This window comes from Lissotriton helveticus, chromosome 7, assembly GCF_964261635.1.
Source record: "Lissotriton helveticus chromosome 7, aLisHel1.1, whole genome shotgun sequence".
NCBI classification, from domain to species: Eukaryota; Metazoa; Chordata; class Amphibia; order Caudata; family Salamandridae; genus Lissotriton; species Lissotriton helveticus.
Window position 1 is genome coordinate 128232900 of NC_136068.1, and position 22473 is coordinate 128255372.

At 41.6% G+C, this 22473-nt stretch overlaps 1 protein-coding gene across 5 annotated transcripts in view; it reads left to right on the forward strand.

The window, feature by feature from the left end:
* Window positions 1–22473, forward strand: part of GMEB2 (glucocorticoid modulatory element binding protein 2) — a 127054-nt gene that overhangs the window by 34391 nt on the left and 70190 nt on the right. For 4 of the 5 annotated variants that reach the window (XM_078651690.1, XM_078651694.1, XM_078651692.1 and 1 more), the window contains exon 3: window positions 8704–8792. In XM_078651690.1, coding sequence (XP_078507816.1) covers window positions 8704–8792 — 89 coding nt within the window. Of the gene's footprint in view, window positions 1–7804; window positions 7941–8703; window positions 8793–22473 lie in introns of all 5 variants that reach the window. The other variant, XM_078651693.1, reaches the window with a different exon arrangement.

Sequence of the window (22473 nt, forward strand, 5' to 3'; positions counted from 1 at the left end):
GACCGGTATTAGGGCTCCTACATCTGGCCCCTGGGCTTTAAGAATTCGTTATTTACCACCAACTATTAGTTGGTGGTAAATAAGGAATTCCTATGTAAATGCATAAATGTGCATTTACATCTGTGCCATGTGACAGACATACATGCCCTTAGGGCATGTATGTATGCCACATGTGCACACCAGCACTAATCAGGGGTGCAACAGGGTGTCAAAGTGACACCCTGCCACCTTTGAATTTTTCGGTATTTACCGAATCTGTAATTACCGATTCGGTAATTGACATTCATTCCTATGGGTCTCCAGGCCCATAGGAATGAATGGCAAATACTGAATGGGTAATTACTGATTCGGTAAATACCGAATCTTAACGATTCGGTATTTTTTACTGATTAATTACCTACATAGGATTTACCGATTCTAAAATACCGAATCGATAAAATTGGGTGTTTTAGAAACGGTGAAACCTATTTACCTAAATCTAGCCCTATGTTTTTGTTACTGCTAATCTTAATGTCCATGTGTTCGGAAAAAGTGCAAAGAAGGGAAATAATACCCCCCCTTTATGGATAGCCTTTAACACTTGCAATTTCAATTTACCGAGAAGAAACAAAACTGTACGTTTTTCTACTTCAAAGTACCGTCCCCTGCCCCCTGGCGCAAATCCCTCTATGTAATATCCGGGCTGATATGCACAGGAAACAGCGTCCACCTTCAAATTACGTCGTGATCGTGTGCAACACTTTTTGGCACCAGTTCCAAATTTAAAGTGGTTTAAAGAGCCTGTGAGTAATGTGTAATAGGAAGGGTGAGTTCCACTTAAATGACTTGAATTGCACAGGCCACGCAGGAAGACAGACCGGAAACCTCGGAAATTATGAAGTACCAAAAAAAGGATTTCTTTCTGTACTGTGCTGCAACTCAACACTTGCAAGAATTTGCTTCTTGCACAGATGTTACTTTTTTGTTTTGGAAAATGCAGAGCCCAGTGGTCCTCAAGAAAAACTGGGAAACATCCTTCAAGTTAGAGGAATTGTTGAATTGCCCCAAGGGAATCAGTGGAATTTTAGGCCGCTGAATAATTTTTCAGAATCGTGGAAAAAAGCTTTCTGTTGGCAAACTCCAAATCATCATGAAATGTCTTTCAGCTTCTCACTACTTGTCTCTTCACATAGTTGGGGTTGGTGCTGTTTTGCATCAAAAACATTTGTAGGACAAGACCAATGTAAAAGTCACATTGTGTACCATACCAGTTGGACTATCCAATTGTTGGTGCAGAATTGTGCTAGTCTAGTCTCTACCCACCAGATATGTACGTGCCAAATGCCGCCAGCACCAGTGCAATCCCAGTGGCTCACCCCCTTGGGCTCAGGGGATGAAGGATGCCTTGGAGACCCATAGCCTGGTTTTCCTTTGCTTCTCAGTTTGTTCCAGGGCAGGGTTTTTTCAAGGGACCAGAAGAGATCACAGAATCCACTTATTGCCAAAACAGGGGGTTGAACTCCATTGATCTGCGTAAAAAAACACTGGCTTTCTTGGGTTTCCTCAAATCAGCGACACATGCAGCAATGATCTTATTCAGGCGGTAGGCTCCTGATTCTTGAAGCCAAAAATGGCTTATCAATGTAACGCAAGATTTTCAGTGACGGGCGTTGCACGCTTTTTGATGTAACAGCTTAAAGCAAACCCTCTGATGTGTCAAAATCCAAGATGGACAGACTTCTCGAGTGGGCCTCTGTTAAATGCGAGGAACCCTCTAGTCTTACATTTTTGTTGACATATTATATGGATAAAAAAATGTATGTACTGTTGTAGACAGTATTCAGATAATGGAGGTGCTTTCACGTTTAGGTGGTGCAAGGAGCCTAAAAAAAGGAATACCCTCCAACTAGACTACCCATATTTAGGACAACATAAGCCAAAAAAATAATCCTTAACGGGTGTCACCATTTCAGTCTGGAATTCATCACCCCTACCCATAAGGAAACAACACACTCCTATAACTTTCAGAAAACATTTTATAACTCGCTTATTTTACCAGTTCTTAAACTAACTTCTTTCATGATATAAAATGATAGAAAGTCTGCCTAGTCCGTCTGATGATCATGCTCTTTTCTATGTTATTCCTATATACATTCGTACAGAGTGTGTATCTTTGCCTGCTTGTTTTTCATATGTTCTATTGAGTTTTATCTAATGTTTCCCAACACCTTAGTGCCAGGTTTGCATTGCAAAATAATAAGTAAATAATAAATTACATTTTGGCTGGACTGTGATTGCTACACATGCGGATGCACCAACATCATATTGGGTAATCTGAAGCCAGCTGGATACAGCTATGGAACTGAATGGGCTTGTATGAGTGAAAATAAAAAAAAAACTTGAAAAACTTTGACTGCTAGAACTATAAGATTTGCAATTACGACTTAATCTAGAGGTATACTCTTGATTCACCATCCCCACCATATGCATCTTCCTGAGAAATCCCTTAATCTATTAATGGTGGTCTTCATATTAGCTATCTTGCACACAAAAGGAAGAGAGGTAAAGAATCTTAGGAGTACAGTTATGTTAGAGAAATTATCTTAATTTTTTTATGTTGGTTTGTTTTACGAAAATGTAGGATCTAACTGACTATAGTTAAGTATTACATAGAGAACAGCAGTCTTCATGGCTATTTACCCCCTAAATGTGGGGTTTGTGGCACTTAATTAACCGGAGAGTATAGGTCCTGAAGAAGACCGCTGACCTTATTGGGCATATGTAGGACAGGGATACTAAATTCCTCATATTTATATATTTTGAATCCTTACAGGGCATCCACTAGTAAAATTAGTATATTAGGATAGTTCTAGGCAGTTTTAACGTTTTTCTTTCTTCATATCTCTGGTTGACATGGAGTATATAGTCCATTCTTGAAAACTATTCCTAAAACAAAAACCCTTGTTCCCACACCTCGTGTGCTAGATGCCACCTTGGATTTAGTTGCGTCTAGGGTGTGGAAGCCCGATGGAGAAGCATGCCACATCTCGATGTGGGTGAGGGCCCTGCTTTTCCCAGAGATTTCTACAACCACATTAATGAGATAATTTCAAAACCCTTTTAATGTGTGTACACTTCCTATTAGCTGGCCAAATCAGTTTGATATCCTCTTATTCATTTTATTGATTTATTTATCTAGCGGTTTTATATAGTGCATGCCACATCTCTATAGTATTGGAGTGCTTTACATATTGGAGATCTTTTTAACGTTAAACAATAATGGGTCCAAACATGCAAACATCAAGGTTACAATATAAGAGTCTGTGTAGAGGAAGGGGATACATAATTTGTCAGTTTCTGAATTTCTTAGGAAGATTTTAAAATGTAGAGTTTAAGATGTGTGACAGTAGGGTGCAGTGTGAGGGGCTGAGCACCAGAAACACCCTTAAAGAATTGTAGTTCAAATGGGCGTATGTGGGGTAAATGATGGAGAGGAGGTGATGTGGGAAGTAGTGTTAGTTTATGATGAGCGATTGAAATGGTGGAGTTTTCAGTTCTCTTTTGAAGGACTGTGTGTGTTCGTAACTTTAGTGGAAGAGAGTTCCGAAACATTACAGCACTTCCAGTGAAGGTTAGAGCAAATGTTTGCTGTTTCTTAGCGAGAGGAGTTTCTAAGTCTAATGAATCTGTGCTCATCAGGATCTTCGATTTCCAGATGGAAAGATGTTTGATGTTTAGGGGCTCCAATGTGGAGTGCTTAGTGGACTATTCATCCCATCTTGAAGATGCTTCAGTACAGATGTGACATGTTCAAAGTGTTTGGTGTTTGAGACCAGCAAGGCTGAGCATAAAGCGTTGGTTGCCTTTAAGGGAGTAAGATGCAGCTTAATAATTGTGAAATGTAGGGAAACCCCAAAATCTAATTAGGAGAGAACCAGGCTTTGAACCACTGTTTTACAATCACAATTCTTGTGTTGTCTGTTCATGGACTTAGCCGTACTCTTCAATCTTCATAAGTGTCATTAAAGTCAAAGCTTACTAGTGTAACATAAGCATTTGGCAGCTACACTGATTTGCCTTCTGACTTTTCTTCTTATCTTACCCATCTCCTTTATTTTTTTCATAGTTCGCTCTATTCATTTATTTAATGTGTTTATATGGTGCTCCCGCACAGAATTACTATTATTATGCTTTACATTTCAACAACTGATCTAGACATGAACAATGCACATTTATATTTTAACAACCTAATACAGACATAAGCACAACAAGATCTGTCGTATGAGAGAGCGAGAGCTAAAACACTGTCAGAGAATCAATCAATCAATCAATCAGCAGATTTGTAAAGTGCGCTACTCACCCTCTAGGGTCTCAAGGCGCCTCGGGTGCTGCTACTGGTGGAAGAGCCAGGTCTTGAGTTGCTTCCTGAAGGAGAGATGGTCCTGGGTCAGCCGAAAATGTGTGCGGGGAGGGAGTTCCATGTCTTGGCCGCTAGGTAGGAGAAGGATCTTCCCCCGGTGGTGGTTCTGCGAATCCATAGGACAGTGAAAATTCTTGCTCCTATTTTAGGCACAACTGCAAAACATTAGCTTTTTAAATGTCACCTAAATGATATGAAGGAAGGTTTGGTCCTTAGATCTGCTGGAAGAGGATTCAAAAAAGTAGTTGCAGCTTTTGAAAAAGATTGCTGTTAATCTAGGGCTGTTTTGGATTGAGGTACTTCTAAGAACTGGGAGCACCTGCTCTCTAGACTTCTTTGTTCGACCGGTAAGAAAAGATTACCTAGATATGAAGGTTTAAGTGTAGAGTTTTGTGGGGGTAAATATCCAATTTCATATTTTACTCCTGCTTCAAACAGAAATCAGTGTAGTCTGGGAAGGCTTGGAGTGATATTGACACACTTTTCTGGAGAAAGGTAGAAATCTGGCTGCAGAGTGAAATCTATCCTTTTCCTATTTCCTCTTCTTGAGCCGTCTTGTGACTTTATATAAATCTCTTGGTGTTTCATACAACTCATATTAATAAATATACACTCTGCAGTCACCCTCACTCTAGACCTAGCCAACATCATTACTCATCAAAGCCTTGAGTCACCCTTCAGCATGATACATGGTTTACACCTACCTCTGCACACACCCTAGGCATCCGCCTCCTTAGAGCAAAACATCAAACAGACACACGGCATAGACAAACCAGGAGGGAGACATGCAATCATATAGAATTGTATATATATATGTGATAGTTATATAGCACAAAAGTAACCGAAAAGCAGCTGATCGCAGTAGGGTCTAAAGCAAAGGCAGAGTCAATATGTGATTAGAGAGGTAGCTGATTTCTAAGATTGAAAGTGGACTCTCACTGCACCAATATGTAGTATTGTTTTGAAGAGGTGTGCCTTCAGGAGTTACCTAAATTGGAGTACTACAGGGGCACTAATGATGGATACAGTGACATTGTTCCAGATCCAGGGTGCATAGAAGAAGAAAGCCTGTTGCCTTGTTTTTTTCATTTTTTGCCCTTCTTTGTCTCCAGTTTAATGGTGTCCTGGCTGTGGGTGTGCCAAGAGCTACCAGAGAGATGGTGAGATTGTCAGCCAGAAAGGCAGGGGTATTAATTGTTATAGCTTTGTAGATGATGAAGCTGATCTTGAAGATAGTGCTGACTGGCAAAGGCTGCCAGGGAAGTTCCCTCAGGGCGGGGATGATGTGGTTGTATTTCCTAAGGGCCTTGATAATGCATGTTGCTGTCTATACCATACCCTTAATTGGAGCCAGTATGGAGCCTGTGCAGCCGCAAAGTAGTCAATTCCTGTCATCCATACGTGAGTACGATGGCTTGAACAGAATTCTGAAGTTGCTTTCTCTGAGAAGTTGTCTCACCTTATAGTAGAGAGAGCTGCTACCAGGCCATTTCAGTTGACCTGGCAGTGTCTTATCTGAGGATGAGTTTGGTGCCCAGAGTGAATCCGGGAGACTTGGCATTGGGTGAAAGTTGGGGTTCATATCTGTTCATATTAGTGTAATTGAGGCAGGTTTGGAATAGTTGTTCCTGGCACTGCACACTTACTGCACAATTCCACCTAAGTCACTCAAGCTTCTCGCCTTTCACTTCCTTCCCATAATATATGGGACAGCCTCCTTTCATAGTCTACAGACCACAGGCACCTACGAAGAACATAATGAGAAAATATCTAACCTCAACACTTCAGTCTTCTTCCAATACCGGCACCCCATATTCCTCTGTTACCTTCCACATATCTTGTGACTTCAGTATGAAATCCATGAAGGAGGCCTTCTACACACTAATCAACATGATAAAATTCAATCCACATATCAACAATCAACCTCACCTTGCATGGGTATTGACATTGTATCATAACATCTTAACCGCATGCGTGCGGGCGGAATTCCGCTCGCACGCTGAGATTTTTAAAACCGCACTTTACATGACGAGCTGGGCTCGTCATGAGCGTGCAAGGAGGCTACCTCATGACGAGCCCAGCTCGTCATGAGCGTGGAAGGGGTTAAAGACATTGTACTAAACTTAAGCTTGGGCCAAAACTGTCTTATCCATTAGTGACAATTTGCCCACTTGAACCGACAGCTGGTGTCTTTATGCTGTGGTAAAAATGTTTGGAAAGTGGATGGGTGCATAAATGGGGAATGATTATTTGAACCTACAGACTGTACAGGATCTATTCTTTCTGTATAAACTCTGCTGCCACTCACAAATAATCATAGGGGTGAGAGGAACTAACCAGCAACTAAAAAGTCTCAAGGACATTTTGCCCCCCTACTCTAGTTAGATAACTAGGTTGATCTTGGAAGGGCTTTAATCTTTTGCATATTGAACTACTGCAACACAGTCTTTGCTGAACTATCCAAGAAGTGGATCACAACATATCCCCAAGATACAATTCAGAGCAGTAAAGTAATGCTTAACCTTGCAAAATATGACCCTAAAACACCCTTTCTGAAAGCACTCTATTGTTTCATCTTCAACAAAACATTTATTTCACAATCCTATTCACACTGCACAAAGCTTTGTAGGTGAATGGACCCTTTTGAGTGAAGGTAGAGTCCTAGTTGACCCCAAGATTAGTCTAGGGCTTCTGATGGTTATATTAGGGGGAACAGTGAGGGTTAATCTGGATTTCTGCAAGAGCTAAGAGGCTATTTGGAGCATGGCAAAGCGCAAAAAACAGTAGTTAATAATCACCACAGCCTCCTGTTTGTCCATGATATTTTTCATGACACCTTGCTAAAGGTATAGAGGTGGTGTTTGGATACCCAACTAAGTAAAAGTAACACAAAGAGACAAGTACCTTGTTTTGTCTCAAAGCAAAGATGCAAGGTTGTTTCTGCATAAATTCGAGGGTGAGTGGGTTTGCTGAATACTGTGGTGATGGACTCCCTGGTTCCCAAAGTTTTTACCTTTATACAGATTGGGCATAGGCATTCGTCCGCTGTAGTTGGGGTCTAGTCCTCAGTACTTAACTAAACCCCTCATCATACTCCACCTCAATGTTGATTTAAAGTTGTTCCTTCTGCCTGTCTCACTCAACTATATGCTGTCTCTCTCACCTGTCTACTGTCTCCCACAACTGTCTGCTGTCTCTCCTAAGGGCTTGCTCACAGTTAATGAGTTTGGAATTGCTTTGTTTATTCCTGAGACTTAACGAAACATTTTATTATGGGAATGTGTTGGAAGAATTCAGGCAGCAAACTGTTACCTTCATTTGGTATTATTTGATCCTATTTTATCATTCTTGAATTTCAATAAAAAATATTAAACAGAGAAATATATGCCCTCTTCTCCCTGTCAGGGTCTCCGGAGGAAGGTAGTCTTCCCAAATCACCCAACAAACAGTCAGGTGGAAAATTCATGGCCGGGTTTCTGATTCTAGACCACGAGAGTCTTGTTCCTTACATGGATCAAAGCACCAGCATCGGTCCATGCAGGTAAGCGCGATGGGGCGGGGGTGGGGGTTGTCGACAGATGACAGAATAGGAATTATTTATTTAATTAATTTTCCCTATTCCGTCGACTGTCAATTTCCCTACCTCCCGCCCCAACCACCTGCCTCCTGCCCCACTGCGCCTACCTGCACAGACCGCTGCGGCAAAGCACACCGGGCGAGTTAAAAATGCATCAGTCAAAACGATGAACCCAACGTCTCCTTGCCCTCCTATACCACACAACTTCTGTTTGTTCCTACTAGACTGCAAGCCTACTTGGAACGTAAAATCAAGCCACTAAAAACCTGGCTGTGAGAGTAACTCGCGTAAAAACTATACATTTTAATTCGACCTCTAGCAAAAACAGGCATAACTAAGCCTTTTTGTGTAATTTAGAAATGTAATTTGTATTTAGTTAAATAGTATGCTACCTTCTTTCAGGCTACAATTTAGATCGGAGTTACAGTGCTCTGGTCTCGAAGGTAGGGAGTGAGCTTCCTTAATTTCTTTTACTGAGTCTCTCTCAATCAACCACATATCCCTTCATATAACTAGATTAGAATACAATTATATCTAGTGCTAGAGTTAACTCTTATGCTGCTATTTTCGATGTTTAACTTTTTCCAGTAATAGTCAACCTAGCATGTTGCAAGATTTCCATGGCAGCCTTTTTGACCTGAACCATTCTGCCTACTCACCTCCACTAAGCTGGGCTCTGTGTTGTTTCCTGCCATCCCTAACCAGTGCCACTTTGTTTGTCCTGCAGAAGTCTACTGGAAGAGAGTCTGGAATCTGAAAATGCAGCTGATGGCACAGCATACAGCGCTTCAACAGAACTGAAAGAAGCGGTTTTAGGTAGGGATGAGGCATTTCTTAGTTTCTGTGCAATTTGTACTTTTGAAACTACTGTTTTCTTCTACCTGTGACTGTTTACATGTTTCTCATGGTTTTCCCCTATACTGTGCTAAGGCCTCTAGAATGCAACCCTCACCAGCGCCGCATTTTAGAAGCAAAAAAAAAAAGAAATACACCCCAGACCCTAACCGGAGTGTGTTTAAGAGACTGTTTAATCTGCTTTGTGGTTTAAATTGTGTTTGGAGAGTTTATGTAGCACCTATTGTGGCTAGAAAAACTATTTGTTTAAGTGCACGAAAACCAGTATTTTTAGTGGCTTTAGATTTGGGCCTTACCTGTAGGGTTGAACAGGAACTACAAAGTACGGATTGAGCCTGTCTGTATCCAAGGGGATTCTGACTTCAGGAGTACCTCCCTGCCCCCTACACACCAGTTTATGCTTTACTGATTGGCCCCCAAGCTTCTAAGCATCCCTGAGTCCTTCACGCGCAAATGCACAGGCCCTTAAGTTTGTGGAGGAACCCCAAGGCAGTCACCTTCTTTTTATAGCCCCAGCTTCTCTTCTCTGAGTCTTAAACAGCCCAGGGAGCAAAGGCAAAGCGGGTGGTAAGAATACTGACTTTGTGCTGTGTATTTTGAAACTTTAATGCTTCTCTTTTTCCTCTACCCATGACTGTTGAAATGTATCTCTTGGTTTATGTACAATTTGTAATTTTAAAACTGCTGTTTTCTTTAGCCAGGACGGTTTACATTTCTCTCCTGCTTTTCACCTATGCTTTGCTTTGGCATCTAAAAGGCAACCCCCCTTTTTTCACAAGCTAAAAAGGCAAAATACACCCCAGGCCCAACCAGAGGACTTTTAAGAGACTGCTTAATCTATTTTGTGGTTTAAATTGTGTCTGGAAAGTATATGCATATATATATATAAGCAAACAATGGTTCGACAATTGTCTAACAAGATCCCATCAAAAAAGGGAGGGGGTGAGAGCGTTTAGTAAATTCACGCTAAGGAGCTAATTGCATGGGGATTTTATACAATGTTCATTTATTTATAATTTTAGTTTTTCATAGAAAAAGTTTCAGGTGCTCTCATAGGTGACAGTGTGCAGAACGTGACATAAGTGACCAAAAGTGAAACAAGACATCACATAATAACAAGATAGATCCACATAAATATATACAATAAAACAGGGGAATTTTCTTGTATTTGTCGACGACGTTTCGATCTATATTAATCTAGATCATCATCCGGGCGGAAAGGAGCTTCCTGAAATCAGAGTTTTTTCCTGACTTGTAATCATGTTACACAAGGAACTTCATGAATATTTACATTGACTGTCGGAAGTTTGGCGCAAATAAATTGAAGACTGCCCTGTTTTTCACTGTATTCACAAGGGAGCAGCTCGATTTCTCAGTTGTAACTTGTTTGTTCAAGTGAAAATTAAAGCCGCAACGGAGCCATAGTCCTCCGGGCACTAATCTCCCTCGATGGGGGCAGCACTTTGGGGCCTCAGTCCAACGGCGTCTCGCGTCCGCAGTATGCGAAGCTGAGATATCCTACTTCCTGGAAAGTATATGCAGCGCTTGTTTTGGCTTGAAAAAGTGATGTGTTGAAGTGTGCAAAAAGCAGTATTTTAGTGGCTTTAGATTTGGGCCTTACCTGTGGGGTTGAACAGGAACTACAACATGTGTATTGAACCTTTCTGTACCCAAGGAGAATTTGACTTCAGGAGCACCTCCCTGCCCCCCTGCACACTAGTTTGTGCTTTACTGATAGCCCCCCAAGCTTCTAAGCAGCCCTGAACACTCCCCTCACACCTGATCAAGGTGGAATACGGTATAGACAAACAACATTATGGCTATCTTCATACAGTTAATACAAACACTAATACTATCTCTAGACTGACTACTAATAAATGCTTGATCACTCTCTAAAAACAAGCACCACATCTACGACACACAACCTGACTTACTCTTCATAAATGAGTCATTGTTGTCATTGTTGGGAAATGACATGGCTCCAGTGTTGCATGAAGCCGTTTCTCCAGGCTATCAAACTGTCATGCAAAATTGCATAGGCAAAAGAGGAGGTGGACTAGCTGTTATATATATATATACAAGAAAACCAATAGATCTAACCAAAACTGAAGGCAACATTCCCGGGCACATTTCTAAATACAGTTTTAAATGTTATGACACTACACTCCAACCTATGCATCCTTGGTGACCTAAACATATGGTTTGACAAACCCAATATGCCACATCCAAGAACTATCATCACTTGCCTAGACACACTGAACCTACATCAGATCGTCCACAAACCCACACACATCGCTAGACACATCCTATATGTCTTTTTTGCTAATCCAGAAATAGTTGCCTTTCAAAGAATTACACCAGTCTCATGATCACAGCACCATCTGGAAGCTTTCTAACACAAAACATCACAAATAAACATACCTAAGCCCACCATAAATGCATCCACTATCGACCGCAGAACAAACTCAATTTTGAATACTTAGAAACACAACTAACTTCCATCACGGATAAATTCCATTCAATAACTTTGAATGGTTCCAGGAAGCGTGTGATATCTAATACCACTAACAACAACAAAACAGGACAAAAGAAAGCAAGCACCATGGAGAAATGTAGAACTGAAAAAGATAAAACAACACATTTCAAAACTGCAGAGATATATTTCAGCTACACAAATTTAGCAGAAAATACAAGTCTTTAATACAGAAAGCTAAAACAAAATTACTATTCAGACATAATTCAAAATGCTAAATGTGTAAATCAATTTTATAAAATTCTCAAAGAATTTCGTAAACCTAAATGCATAGAAGTCACTCATCCCATGACTCAAGAATTTACTAACAAACTGCCAAATCATTACACAACCAAAGCAGATCTGTTGCACTCCTATTTAAAAGAAAGGACAACCACCAACCCGCTTCCAACAATCCCCTCCAAAAGTAGGCTATCCCAGCCTCTGCATTCCTTCAAAGTGAATTTATGAATCAGGGGTGGGAGCTGACCCCACACCTGTTCAACTTGTTCGTGTTAGCTCTAACACCACGGCTGGACCAGACCAACTCCCATCCACCACGCCTGGGCAAAATAACCATATCCCATCTCTCATACGCAGATGACGTGGTATAAATAAGTGTTACCTAAGTTGTCCTCCTGAGGTCACTGGCTGAAATGCATGAATATGTCATTGTCAACAACTTGGAAATTAATATATTAAAAACCAAAACCATGTTTGTTCAAAATTGCTCAGGGCCTTTACTGAAAATCTGGATAGCCAGAAAGCTGCTGGAAGAAGTAACCAGCTACACGTATTTGGGAGTTTACATAGACAAAAGACTAATTTACCATGAACAGAAGAATTACATGTCAAAAAGGGCAAACGCGCTAGCATTCACTTTAGGCACATTAGCCAAAAACCTGGAGGGTCCTTTAAAACACTGTTGTCTGTAATAACAGCAATATGCTCCCAAATACATCCTACACTAGCATTGTCTTACAAGGAAAAGATTTTACACTTCTGAATAAGTTGCAGGTCACAACTTACAAACGGGTCTTTTAACTATCTCAAAATGCATCACAAGCACAGGTGCGCTTAGAATTCGTACTATAAATGAAACAGTAGGGAGAATGCACACAACCATAAAAAGCTGGTACAAAATAAAACTAAACTCAGTAAATTCGCCACTCTATAAGGCTCTATGGTCAGAAGCCGAAAATGATAGAAAAAATCCATATATAATCAATATCTTTTTAAAGCTTTGTCATCCACCAGTACAGTTGAGTTGTGGAAGAAGTACCTATCTTTTACAAACATGTTAGAAATTAAGCAGCAAAGTTTCACTCTCTGTTATTAGATAAAAACCGCTTCAGCCAATGAGCATACACCAGGATGGTGATTAAAAACTACAAGAATATAAAACTGCACCCTACTGAAGTCTGACCTTTCCGGCATACCTAAAAAAAAGATTGATGACACTTTGTTTTAGTCAGCTACCGTCAACAGCGGATCAACAGCGGATCAACAGAGCTGGAAGCAAAATGGAGCCACAACATGCAGACTTTGTGGTCACTTAATTTGTATATGCCCTTGTTTATATACAGCACAAGTCACTTTACTAAGGAAATATTTTATTGCCAGAGAGATCAGGATATGTAGGGCAGCTATTATACAAGGCCTTGATCTGTCAGATCCTCATTGGAATTGTAAACTGTTAAAGTACCTCAAGGCTCACAAACTGGCACTTAAAAACCATAGTCTGGCATGAACTATCCCTTTTACTATAAATGAAAAATTGTATTTGCTACATTTTATAAAGGAAGGGAATTATGCTACTTGATTATACTGAGAAGATGTAAAGACCTATTGAATGGAATAATGTTATGAGGAGCTATAGTGTATTTTATGAACTACGGGTTTCATGAATACTTAATCAAAGCATGAACATATGTAACATTGTTACCTTTTTAATTAACCAAACAACAAAGCTGTTGATGAATTTATTAATCTGGTCAAAGCAAGCAGGCCAGCCGGCTGCCGCTCTGACCCTTGTCCACCACATATCTTCAAGAACATTCTTTTAACTATCTCTGCTGCCACACCAGTAGGAAAAATCATCAATAATTCTTTAACTACAGGAATCTTACCAGAAGACTCAAACAAGTCATACATGCACCCATTATTTAAAAAAAAAAAAAAAAAAAACGGGACCCAGGTGTCTCAAACAACTACAGGCCTGTTACGAATGGACCTCTTCTGGGTAAACTGATAGAAAGAGCAGTATCCCCCCAGATGTCACAATTCATTGAAGATAACGCCATTCTTACTGACTTCCAAACAGGATTCTGTCCAGTAAGAAGCACAGTATCTGCCCTCATCCCCATTTGGGGTAATCTTAAAAAGACAGTAGACCGGAACTGGGTCGCTGCACTATTTCTCTTGGACCTCTCTGCTGCCTTCAACACAGTTGACCATGGTACGCTAATCCAAAGACTCTATGAAATCAGCATAGAGAGGACTGTTCTCAACTGAATCACATCCTACCTTCAAATGCTATAATTATGCAGATGACACATAAAAACGTATTGAACTGGAAAACCCCAAATACATTGGAAACTCAAAAATCTTCAGTTGCCTCAGAACCGTTGATCAGTGGATGACATGGAGTCACCTCAAATTGAATGCTTCCAAAACTGAAAAACTCACATGTGGAGATTAGAAAAATTATGACCCACTCTGCTCCTGGCCTGACGATCTGGGTCCACCTGCTAAAGTATCTAAGTAAGTAAAAAACCTTGGAATTACCATAGCCTCCAAATTATCAATGAAACTCCAAGTGGACAAGTTAGCAAGATTATATTCTATACTATGAAAACTCTGAGACGCATCTTCCCTGACCCTAGAATTTCCACACAAGGTCCAAGCTACTATTTCTTTAGTCTAAGCTTGATTATGCCAATAGCCTCTACCACGGATCATCTTTATTAATTATGAAAGACTTCATCGAATTCAGAACTCTCCACGAGCCCATATCTCCCCTGCGTTGAGGGCCCTACATTAGTTATTGGTTACCAGAAGATCCATCTTCAAGCTGCTTGGTATCGCCCACAAAGCAATACATAGAACAAGACTTGTTTTTTTCATCGGGAATAAAATCACCACATACATACAACAAAGGAACCTCCGCTCCAGATTGGCACCTGACCTCAAAACCCCAGCATATAATAAAAAAAACATGGGTGGTACAACTTTCTCTGTTAGAGCAGCCAGACTATGGAATACATTACCCCCAAACATGAGAGCCACGGATAACTATCTTGCTTTCAGAAGACTACTGAAGAGTTGGCTCTTTCCTACATGACCACCACACTCGAACACAAACGTACAGCATATGCCTATGCATGTAAACATGTATATTTTAATTATATGTATATATTTAGATATGTACATTTCTTTGTACAAATATATATACTACTTATGGTTTAAAAATATATGGATATTCTTTAGGTGTGCTTAACAAATGTATATATTACTTATGGTTGGAAAAAAAATATATACATATACGTGCCCTGTCTTGCTGGCTGTCACCGTGATCCAAACCAAAGGGCACGTCGTCTCATTCAGAATCAGCAATAGTCTGTAATTTCTCACCAAACCCTTTGTAAACAACAAGGATGACAATGCTTCCAGGAAAGTTTAAAGTGCATAATGCTGTGCGATCAAAAGTTTTTCGGTGGCTCTGCAGCTTTGTTCACCAATGGCGATGTGCCATTTTGCTTCTGTATTTACATTGTTTACTGCATGGCGTGATAACATACATTGAGAACAGACTCTGTTATGGTCAGAATGCTTAATGTCCATTCTGCCTTAAAATAAATCGTAATATTTGCATCAAGTATACTATTGCAAATTCATTTCTTGATGAAGCATATTACATCACAGCAATTCATATTGAGCGTCGTCATCTTTGTTTACGAGGGGTTTGGTCATATATGTATATATATTTATACATTATTTTATGCTTAACATGCATATAGGCACTGCATACTTTTCATATAAGTTATTTAACTAGATACTTATGGGTCTCTGTTTATTTTATTTATATATCACAATCTGTAAATATGAGCATAATAATTGCATCTAATAGTGCTTCACTATTTAAGTATTGAGGAAACATCCACAAATAAATTCGCTTTCATGTACAGCAACACCTGAAAATCTGAATTTCTAACTCTCTATCCATACTTGCACATATGGAACTTTATACAATACAATTTATTAGCTCTTTATTATTTTTCGTATACATGTACATACATTCAATGTAGTTCTTTATCTATATATTTATTACTTTACTCCTGCTGTTGAAAGAAAAAAAAGCCTTCCAACTCCCTTGATGCACTACTCTGTCTCATCCTATCGCTCACTCAGTATATCCTCTAACTCCACTCTCTTACTCATCCTAAACCTCATTCTACTACTATGATCTCCCTAAAAACCTTTCTTGAATGTTCCCTCCTCTATCCCTCCTTGACTCACCTGGAACCTCAATCGACTACTATGATCTCCCATATAACCCTTTCTAGACTCTTCCCTCCTGTGTCCTTCCTTTGACTGATCCCAAACCTCATTTTAAGACTATGATTTCCGTAATAACCCTTTCTAGGCTATTCCCTCCTCTATCCCTCCTTCAACTCATCCCAAACCTCATCTAACTAATATGGTCTCCCACATAACACTATCTAAACTCTTCCCTCCTCTGTCTCTCCTTTATCTTTTTCAATCAAACTTACAGACACATGTCCACCACTACTTGCTGAAAAGTGCTTCAACACCTCGTATTGGGGTAGTACGTGCTATATAAATATGATTACAATTTGCCTCTGCTGTTTACAATTTCCAAAAAGGTATTGTAGATAAACTAGTCTTATTGTGGGACTTTAAATTCTGTTTTCATTCTGTAACAAAAATTATCTGTCACACATGTAGATCAAGACACATATCCTGAGCCACGCTTAGTAACCAAATTGACAGAAGGTAGTAGCGTGGAAAGTTGATTCCACTGAACTTTCCTAGTCCTCCGCCCAAGCCTCAAAAAGGCCGCAAAGTAAAGGTAGAGTTGAGCTGCATGCAGTGGTTTGGCATTAGCAACACTAGAAATCTAAGTTTTCCTGACATGTCAGTGCCTCTGAGAGGCCATTTGGCTTGGCCAGTAACATTCTCATGTCAGACATTACAAAGACACTGTTGTGCCAAGAAATGCCTTTTTCTCTTACTGGCTAGTCCACCTCTTTGTATTGAACCTTTCCTTTGCATGCAGACACGACTCTTGGGATGATGTTCTATATTTCTGAATATTTGAGAGAATGTTCGTGGAAAGGAACTGAAATTGGAGAGCGAGATAAACTAAAAGGATACATATCCTAGGCACATTGAGCAGCATTTATGAATCAAAATGTGCTTTATATTATGTGTGATGCTACTAGCAGTAAATGGATCCTGTTCACACTCGTGTTACGTACTTGGAACATTAGTGTGAATGATTTTTTTTGTGAAAGCCCCTTGTGAACTGTATGGGCGTGAAAAGACATTTTACCAAAGTCATTTTCGGTTCAGTAGTAGGCTGGTGGTTAAAAATAATGTTGATATACAAAACCAGAAATAGCAGGTTATAATTAGTGACTAGCATTTTTGTGATCAGTAAAGACATTTAATAACCAAAGTGTGTACTTATAGATCGGACGGTAAAATTATGATTTTTAGTGTGTTGTAATCCGACCTACTGCATGAATATGAGGTGGGTCACGAATTGTGACTCACTTCGATTGGTGGCCGTCACTGGAATGGTGGCCTGCTGGAGTCAGAAGACCACCATGTGTATGATTGCATTCAAAACAAAAAAAAGTTTACTTTATTAAAAGGCAGACTGTTTTCCTTGAAGGAAGTGCTGTATTTGAAAAGAAAACATATTTGGTAAAAAAAAATGTTGAGAGTTGCCAGTGGTCCCTTGGACCACTGCATACTCCCCAACAAACTTTTTCTCTGTTTACACTCCCTTCTGCGACTGGCATACCAGCGCAGTAAGGGAGTCAGGGATTTTTCAATGATTTACTTTTAATTTTCGGTCACAAAACATTGATACATCTCTTCTGATTCAGTATGTGGAAGGGGCACCTATAACCCTCTCTATCCAAATACCGGATCTATAAGGGGGGGCCACAATCCTATTTTGGGAGTCAATCTAGGGGCTCCCGTTTCTTCCACATCAGCTCTTCTTAAGAAATCTGCTTGTTCTACTTTTGTTCCAAGGAGAATATTCTACTTTCAGAAACCAAAAATAAAATATTGACTGATTTCAAGGAAGAAACTAATGAGGTTGGCATACAATTGTTCTCCCACCCTCACAACTCGCCCATCTCGATGGAAGACAATTGGGCTGCCTGTGACCCAGACCCAGTTCAGTGATTCCAAACTAGCCTTTAACTTCTTAAGAGAATTCAGTGTTAAGGCTCTTTCTCAACTGGTTCTTGTTATACAGAGCAATAGTTTGACACCATTTCTATTCTGTTTAGACTGAATGTAAATTACATGAACATTGAGAGATTGATTCCCTTCATCAAACAAAACATTACTTTGTCTTGAGAATCATGGGAGTGAAAAGGGGACTTTTAGTAGAGAGGCACACACTGCAAATAAATAGCGTAGAGGCGTAGGAAAATGTAAGGCATGAAATTAGTGCCTGTGGAAAATGAAATGCTCGACAGTTGTCCTAGCTTCACTGAAGGTAATATAAGCAGCAAATGGACTGGAGCTGGTCTCTCTTGAGTACAGGGTCCTGGGATGGGGCACGCCCAGTAAATCCTTGATGGCACAACTGCATCAGCTGCTATTCAGAAGACTTCTGAAAAACAAACTGATCAAACAAGCCTTCACATCATTCTTCATACCATAGAACTAAGTGATGAGGTGAACTCCCTACCATTTCCAAGTGCAGTCTCCTGTTGGGAAATTGAGTGAGTGTATGAACCTGTTTTATATGCGCAGTTGAATAAAAGGTCTAATGCGGATGATTTTTGATGACTGTTCACCTTGGTTGATTTACGAATGTGAAATCGCCAAGTTCTCTATTATCTACTATCTTTTATAAGAAAAGTAACAGTGGGACCAAATGCTTCTCTCTTCAGCTGGCATCATGTGATGTAGGTCATTGAGAGCATTGTAGCCTGTACAAAGGCCAGCCATGTAGCCCATTCAGTTTTGTAAAAGTAAGCAATAAATCCCAAAGTTAATGAGACTTTTGTAGACCTACTGGATACATGTTGCAAGTTTCATCAAAACATACTGTTGAAAGTTAGGCTGAAACCGTCAACATTATCGGCGCCCTCTTGCTCTTCTCGAACCCTTTCGTGCACGTAAACAGCCGCCATTTTGAACACCATGGCTTCCCTGCCCTTTTCTGATAACCAGCGCGTCTCTCCCTCTCCTAGCCTCGCAGGCAGCCCCCACATGCCGACAACCCCCTGCTTGCACCTGCCTTGAGTCATAAACCCCTCTTCGGCGCTGCTCTGCCCCAGGCCCTCATCCTGTTCCCAGCGCGACACCTCCCTTCTTCCCTTTCATGATCCCCGGCCCTTAGATGCAAACCCCCTTTTCCCCGTGTGCCCGTTTGTCTTCCCCGTTCCCAGGCCGACACCCGGCTCTGCCGATACTATCCCTTGCCCCTCCCCGTGCAATAGAAAGCTTCCCTCATCAAAGGACCCCCGAGTTGATCAAAGCCCCCACCCCATGAGATCCGATCGAACCCCGCATTCCATGAATTGGCGGAATATCCAGCTGCGCGATAGTCATCACCTGCTGTGACCAGGGTGGGGACTTCTACTGTAGATATGTGTGGGAACGGGCCCGAAGGGGGATTCCGGGAATGTCTTTCCGTACATCAAAGCTTTATCATATGTATGTAAACTGTAATAAAAACCACAAACACTGTATATAAGGGGCCAGGCCTCAAACGTAAGTTAGAGCACCTCAGAACGATACCTGCTGTCCAACTGACGTGTTTCTCCTCCGGAGAAAATAAAACCTTGTTTCCTGCCTTCCAGTCTCCAGCGCCTGCCTCTTCATTTGTTAAATATCTTGTGGGTTCAAGAGGCGACACCGCCGGGCAATACTTAAGAACCTTATATTCTGGTTGGTAGCGTTTGACCCGTTTAGAATTGGCGTCCCAAGCGTGGGGCCCATCAGCGACTCGTGGATCCAGTGGGAGAGGTCCTGACGACAGAGTGAACGACTGCAACGATCGGGAGCGCGCCTGTCCGATAGACCCTCGTCTGACAGCCGATCATCCGAACTTCACTGGTTCCGAACAGACCTCTCTCGAGTGATCTACGGTCCTGACTGGGAACCATCAGGAGTGCCGCGAGGATAACGGAGAAGAGAGGACGATCGGGCGCTGGATTCGGAAGACAAGAAACTGTCCATGCGGTCCGGGTAAGGTCGTGTAAACACGACAAGTTGCGAAATAATTGCTTGACTGTTTAGGAAATACTAGTATTGCTCTTTTTATTTATTTGGAGATTCGCTGTCCGCAAACGGAGAAACAACAGGCTCTCTCTTTGCAAACAGTGGAGGATAGGTAAGGCAGCCGTCGTGCCTATTTTTTTTCTCCCCCACTGAATAATTACTTGAAACTGAACTGTTGTTCGCAAAACTATTGTTTTCTGGAGATTCTCTGTCTGCAAACAGGGAAGAGACCTCCCTTTTTGCAGATAGTGAAAGGGGTAGGTAACGCAGATCTTTGCGGACCTACTCATTCTCCCCATTGAATATTTATTGGTCTTTTTGTTATTTGATTCATGAGGTATTCACTGCCTGCAAACAACGTAGAATAGAAATATTCTGTCCAGTCTTTGCACACAGTGATAAGATAGGCAGTGCTGACTTTTTGTCCCTCGTTACGAGCCGTCATGTCTGTCTTCTCCCCACTGATTAGTAGCCTGTTTAGCCCGGACCGCCTATTAGAGATGGACCATCCAGCCCCACTGGAAGGCACCCCTAATAAGGACATGTTCACAAAGCATGGATTGATCTCTATAGCCTATAGCAAACTATGGCATAAATACACGAAAAAGGATCGAGAAAGCCAGTGGCCACTGATAGGATCCTTCGATGATGATAAAATAAAAGCGCTAGAAACAGCCCTTGGTAAAAGCAAGACAACACCCACTATGCTTGATAGTTTCGGCATGTGGCGCAAAGAAACTGAACAACGTAAAAAGAAAACTGAGAGTAGGTTGGGAAAAGAGCTGCGAAAAGCAGCCCACCTAGCCGCCCAGAAACTGGAAAAAGAGATAAAAGAAAGAGAGAAAGCTAAACAGAAACTAGAAATGGAAACATCGAGCCAGTGTCCGGTTAGAACTTCCTCCACGCTCTACCCTGATTTACCCTCGAAACAACGAGCCAACGAGGATCTGCTGTTAGGTCCTCCTATCATCTACATGCCCCCTCCATATGCCCCTTCCCAACCCCTAGCGCAGCACGCACCACCCCCAGGTGCAAACGAAAGTACCGCCACAGCTTCGGCCCCCATTGCCTCTGTGCCTGCCGAACCCTTTGTGTTAAATACTGCATCAACGACAACGTTAGGCGACCCTGAGACTCGAGGGGCTGGCCCTGCAAGAACAAACAGACTAAGCAAAGATGAGCGAGCAGGGATCGACCGGATAGCAAAAGCACTGATAGGAAGGAAGGAAGGTGAGGAGCACATCACGGATGTGTTTAACTCATATACTGGGAGTCACAGACGACATTTTACCGTACGACTGTGTTACCATATCTTGAATGCATACGAGGACCGATATCGAGACAAAGGTCCCGAGAACCTAACGGCTCTGTACCGGAAGGTCGATATCGGGGAAGAGGGCGAGTGTGATGTGTCGGACCTCCTTACGCGTACGCTTGAGGTTTTCCGCCACCTCACTGAACGAGAATCGGGGACTAAACCCGCGACACCCGTAGCAACCGAACCTCAAACTGAACAACCTAACACCATGATGCCAATACGAGAGGCTGCCCCTTACTGGGTACCACCCCGAGGTTCAGGGACTAACGATGATGCAAACCACCAGGATGCAAAAGGAAGGGTAGTGTACAACTGGGTCTACCAGCCCTGGGACCGGCAAGAGATTCTGACATTCCGGAAATCTCTGCCCGACCTACGTAAAAACCCCACTGCCTTTTATACTGAATTGGGTACAGCCCTGGGTTCAACGATTATGACCCTGGCTGACATCGACTTGTTCTTTGGGTTATGTCTACCAGCTGATGTATGGAAGCAAATCCGGAAAGTCGACCACCTTGAGCTGTTTGGACATACCTGGTCACAACTCGATGATCTGGATAAACAACGGGGACCAGGACAAAAGCCTTTGAAATCCATTCTAGACCTTCCGGATAGAATCGTAGAGAAATTAAAAACCCTGATTCCAGAAAAGAAAGTGGACTGGTCGATAGTAACAGCCTGTCGCCAGAAACCCCAGGAGGATGTATCGGAATACTTCTCCCGGTTTGAAACGGTGTTCTCTGATTACAGCGGCCAGGACATGACCACTGCAACCGGACACCATCTGTTTGTCCAGAATTATGTTAAGGGTCTGTCATCGGAGATCTCCCAGAAACTACAGGCCAGCGAGAGTAGTTGGGCAGCCTCCAAACCTACAGCTATTCTCCAAATGGCCCAATATTATGAACATCAGAAAAATGAAAACGATAGGGCAACAGAGAAAAAGAAAAAGGACCTGAAAGAGAGGGTGATGATTGCCAAACTGCAAGGGGTGACTATAGGACGAGACCAATATCGGGGAAATTACCAGACGAACGTCCCTAAGACTACATTTCCCCAGGACCGCACTCTGACTTCCTACAGTGGACGCACAGACCTTAGAGAGAACCAGTGTGCTTTCTGCAAAGGAACTGGCCATTGGAAATCCCAGTGCCCAGTTCTTTTGGAAATAATCAAAAACAGAGACCCCAGGGACATAGCAAATGGACTGAGAAATAAGGGACAACAGCGAGGGCCCCCAAATGACACGACTAACGACAGATCAGGCAGACCAAATACGTTTGATCGACCCAGGCAGAACCAATATCAGCAAT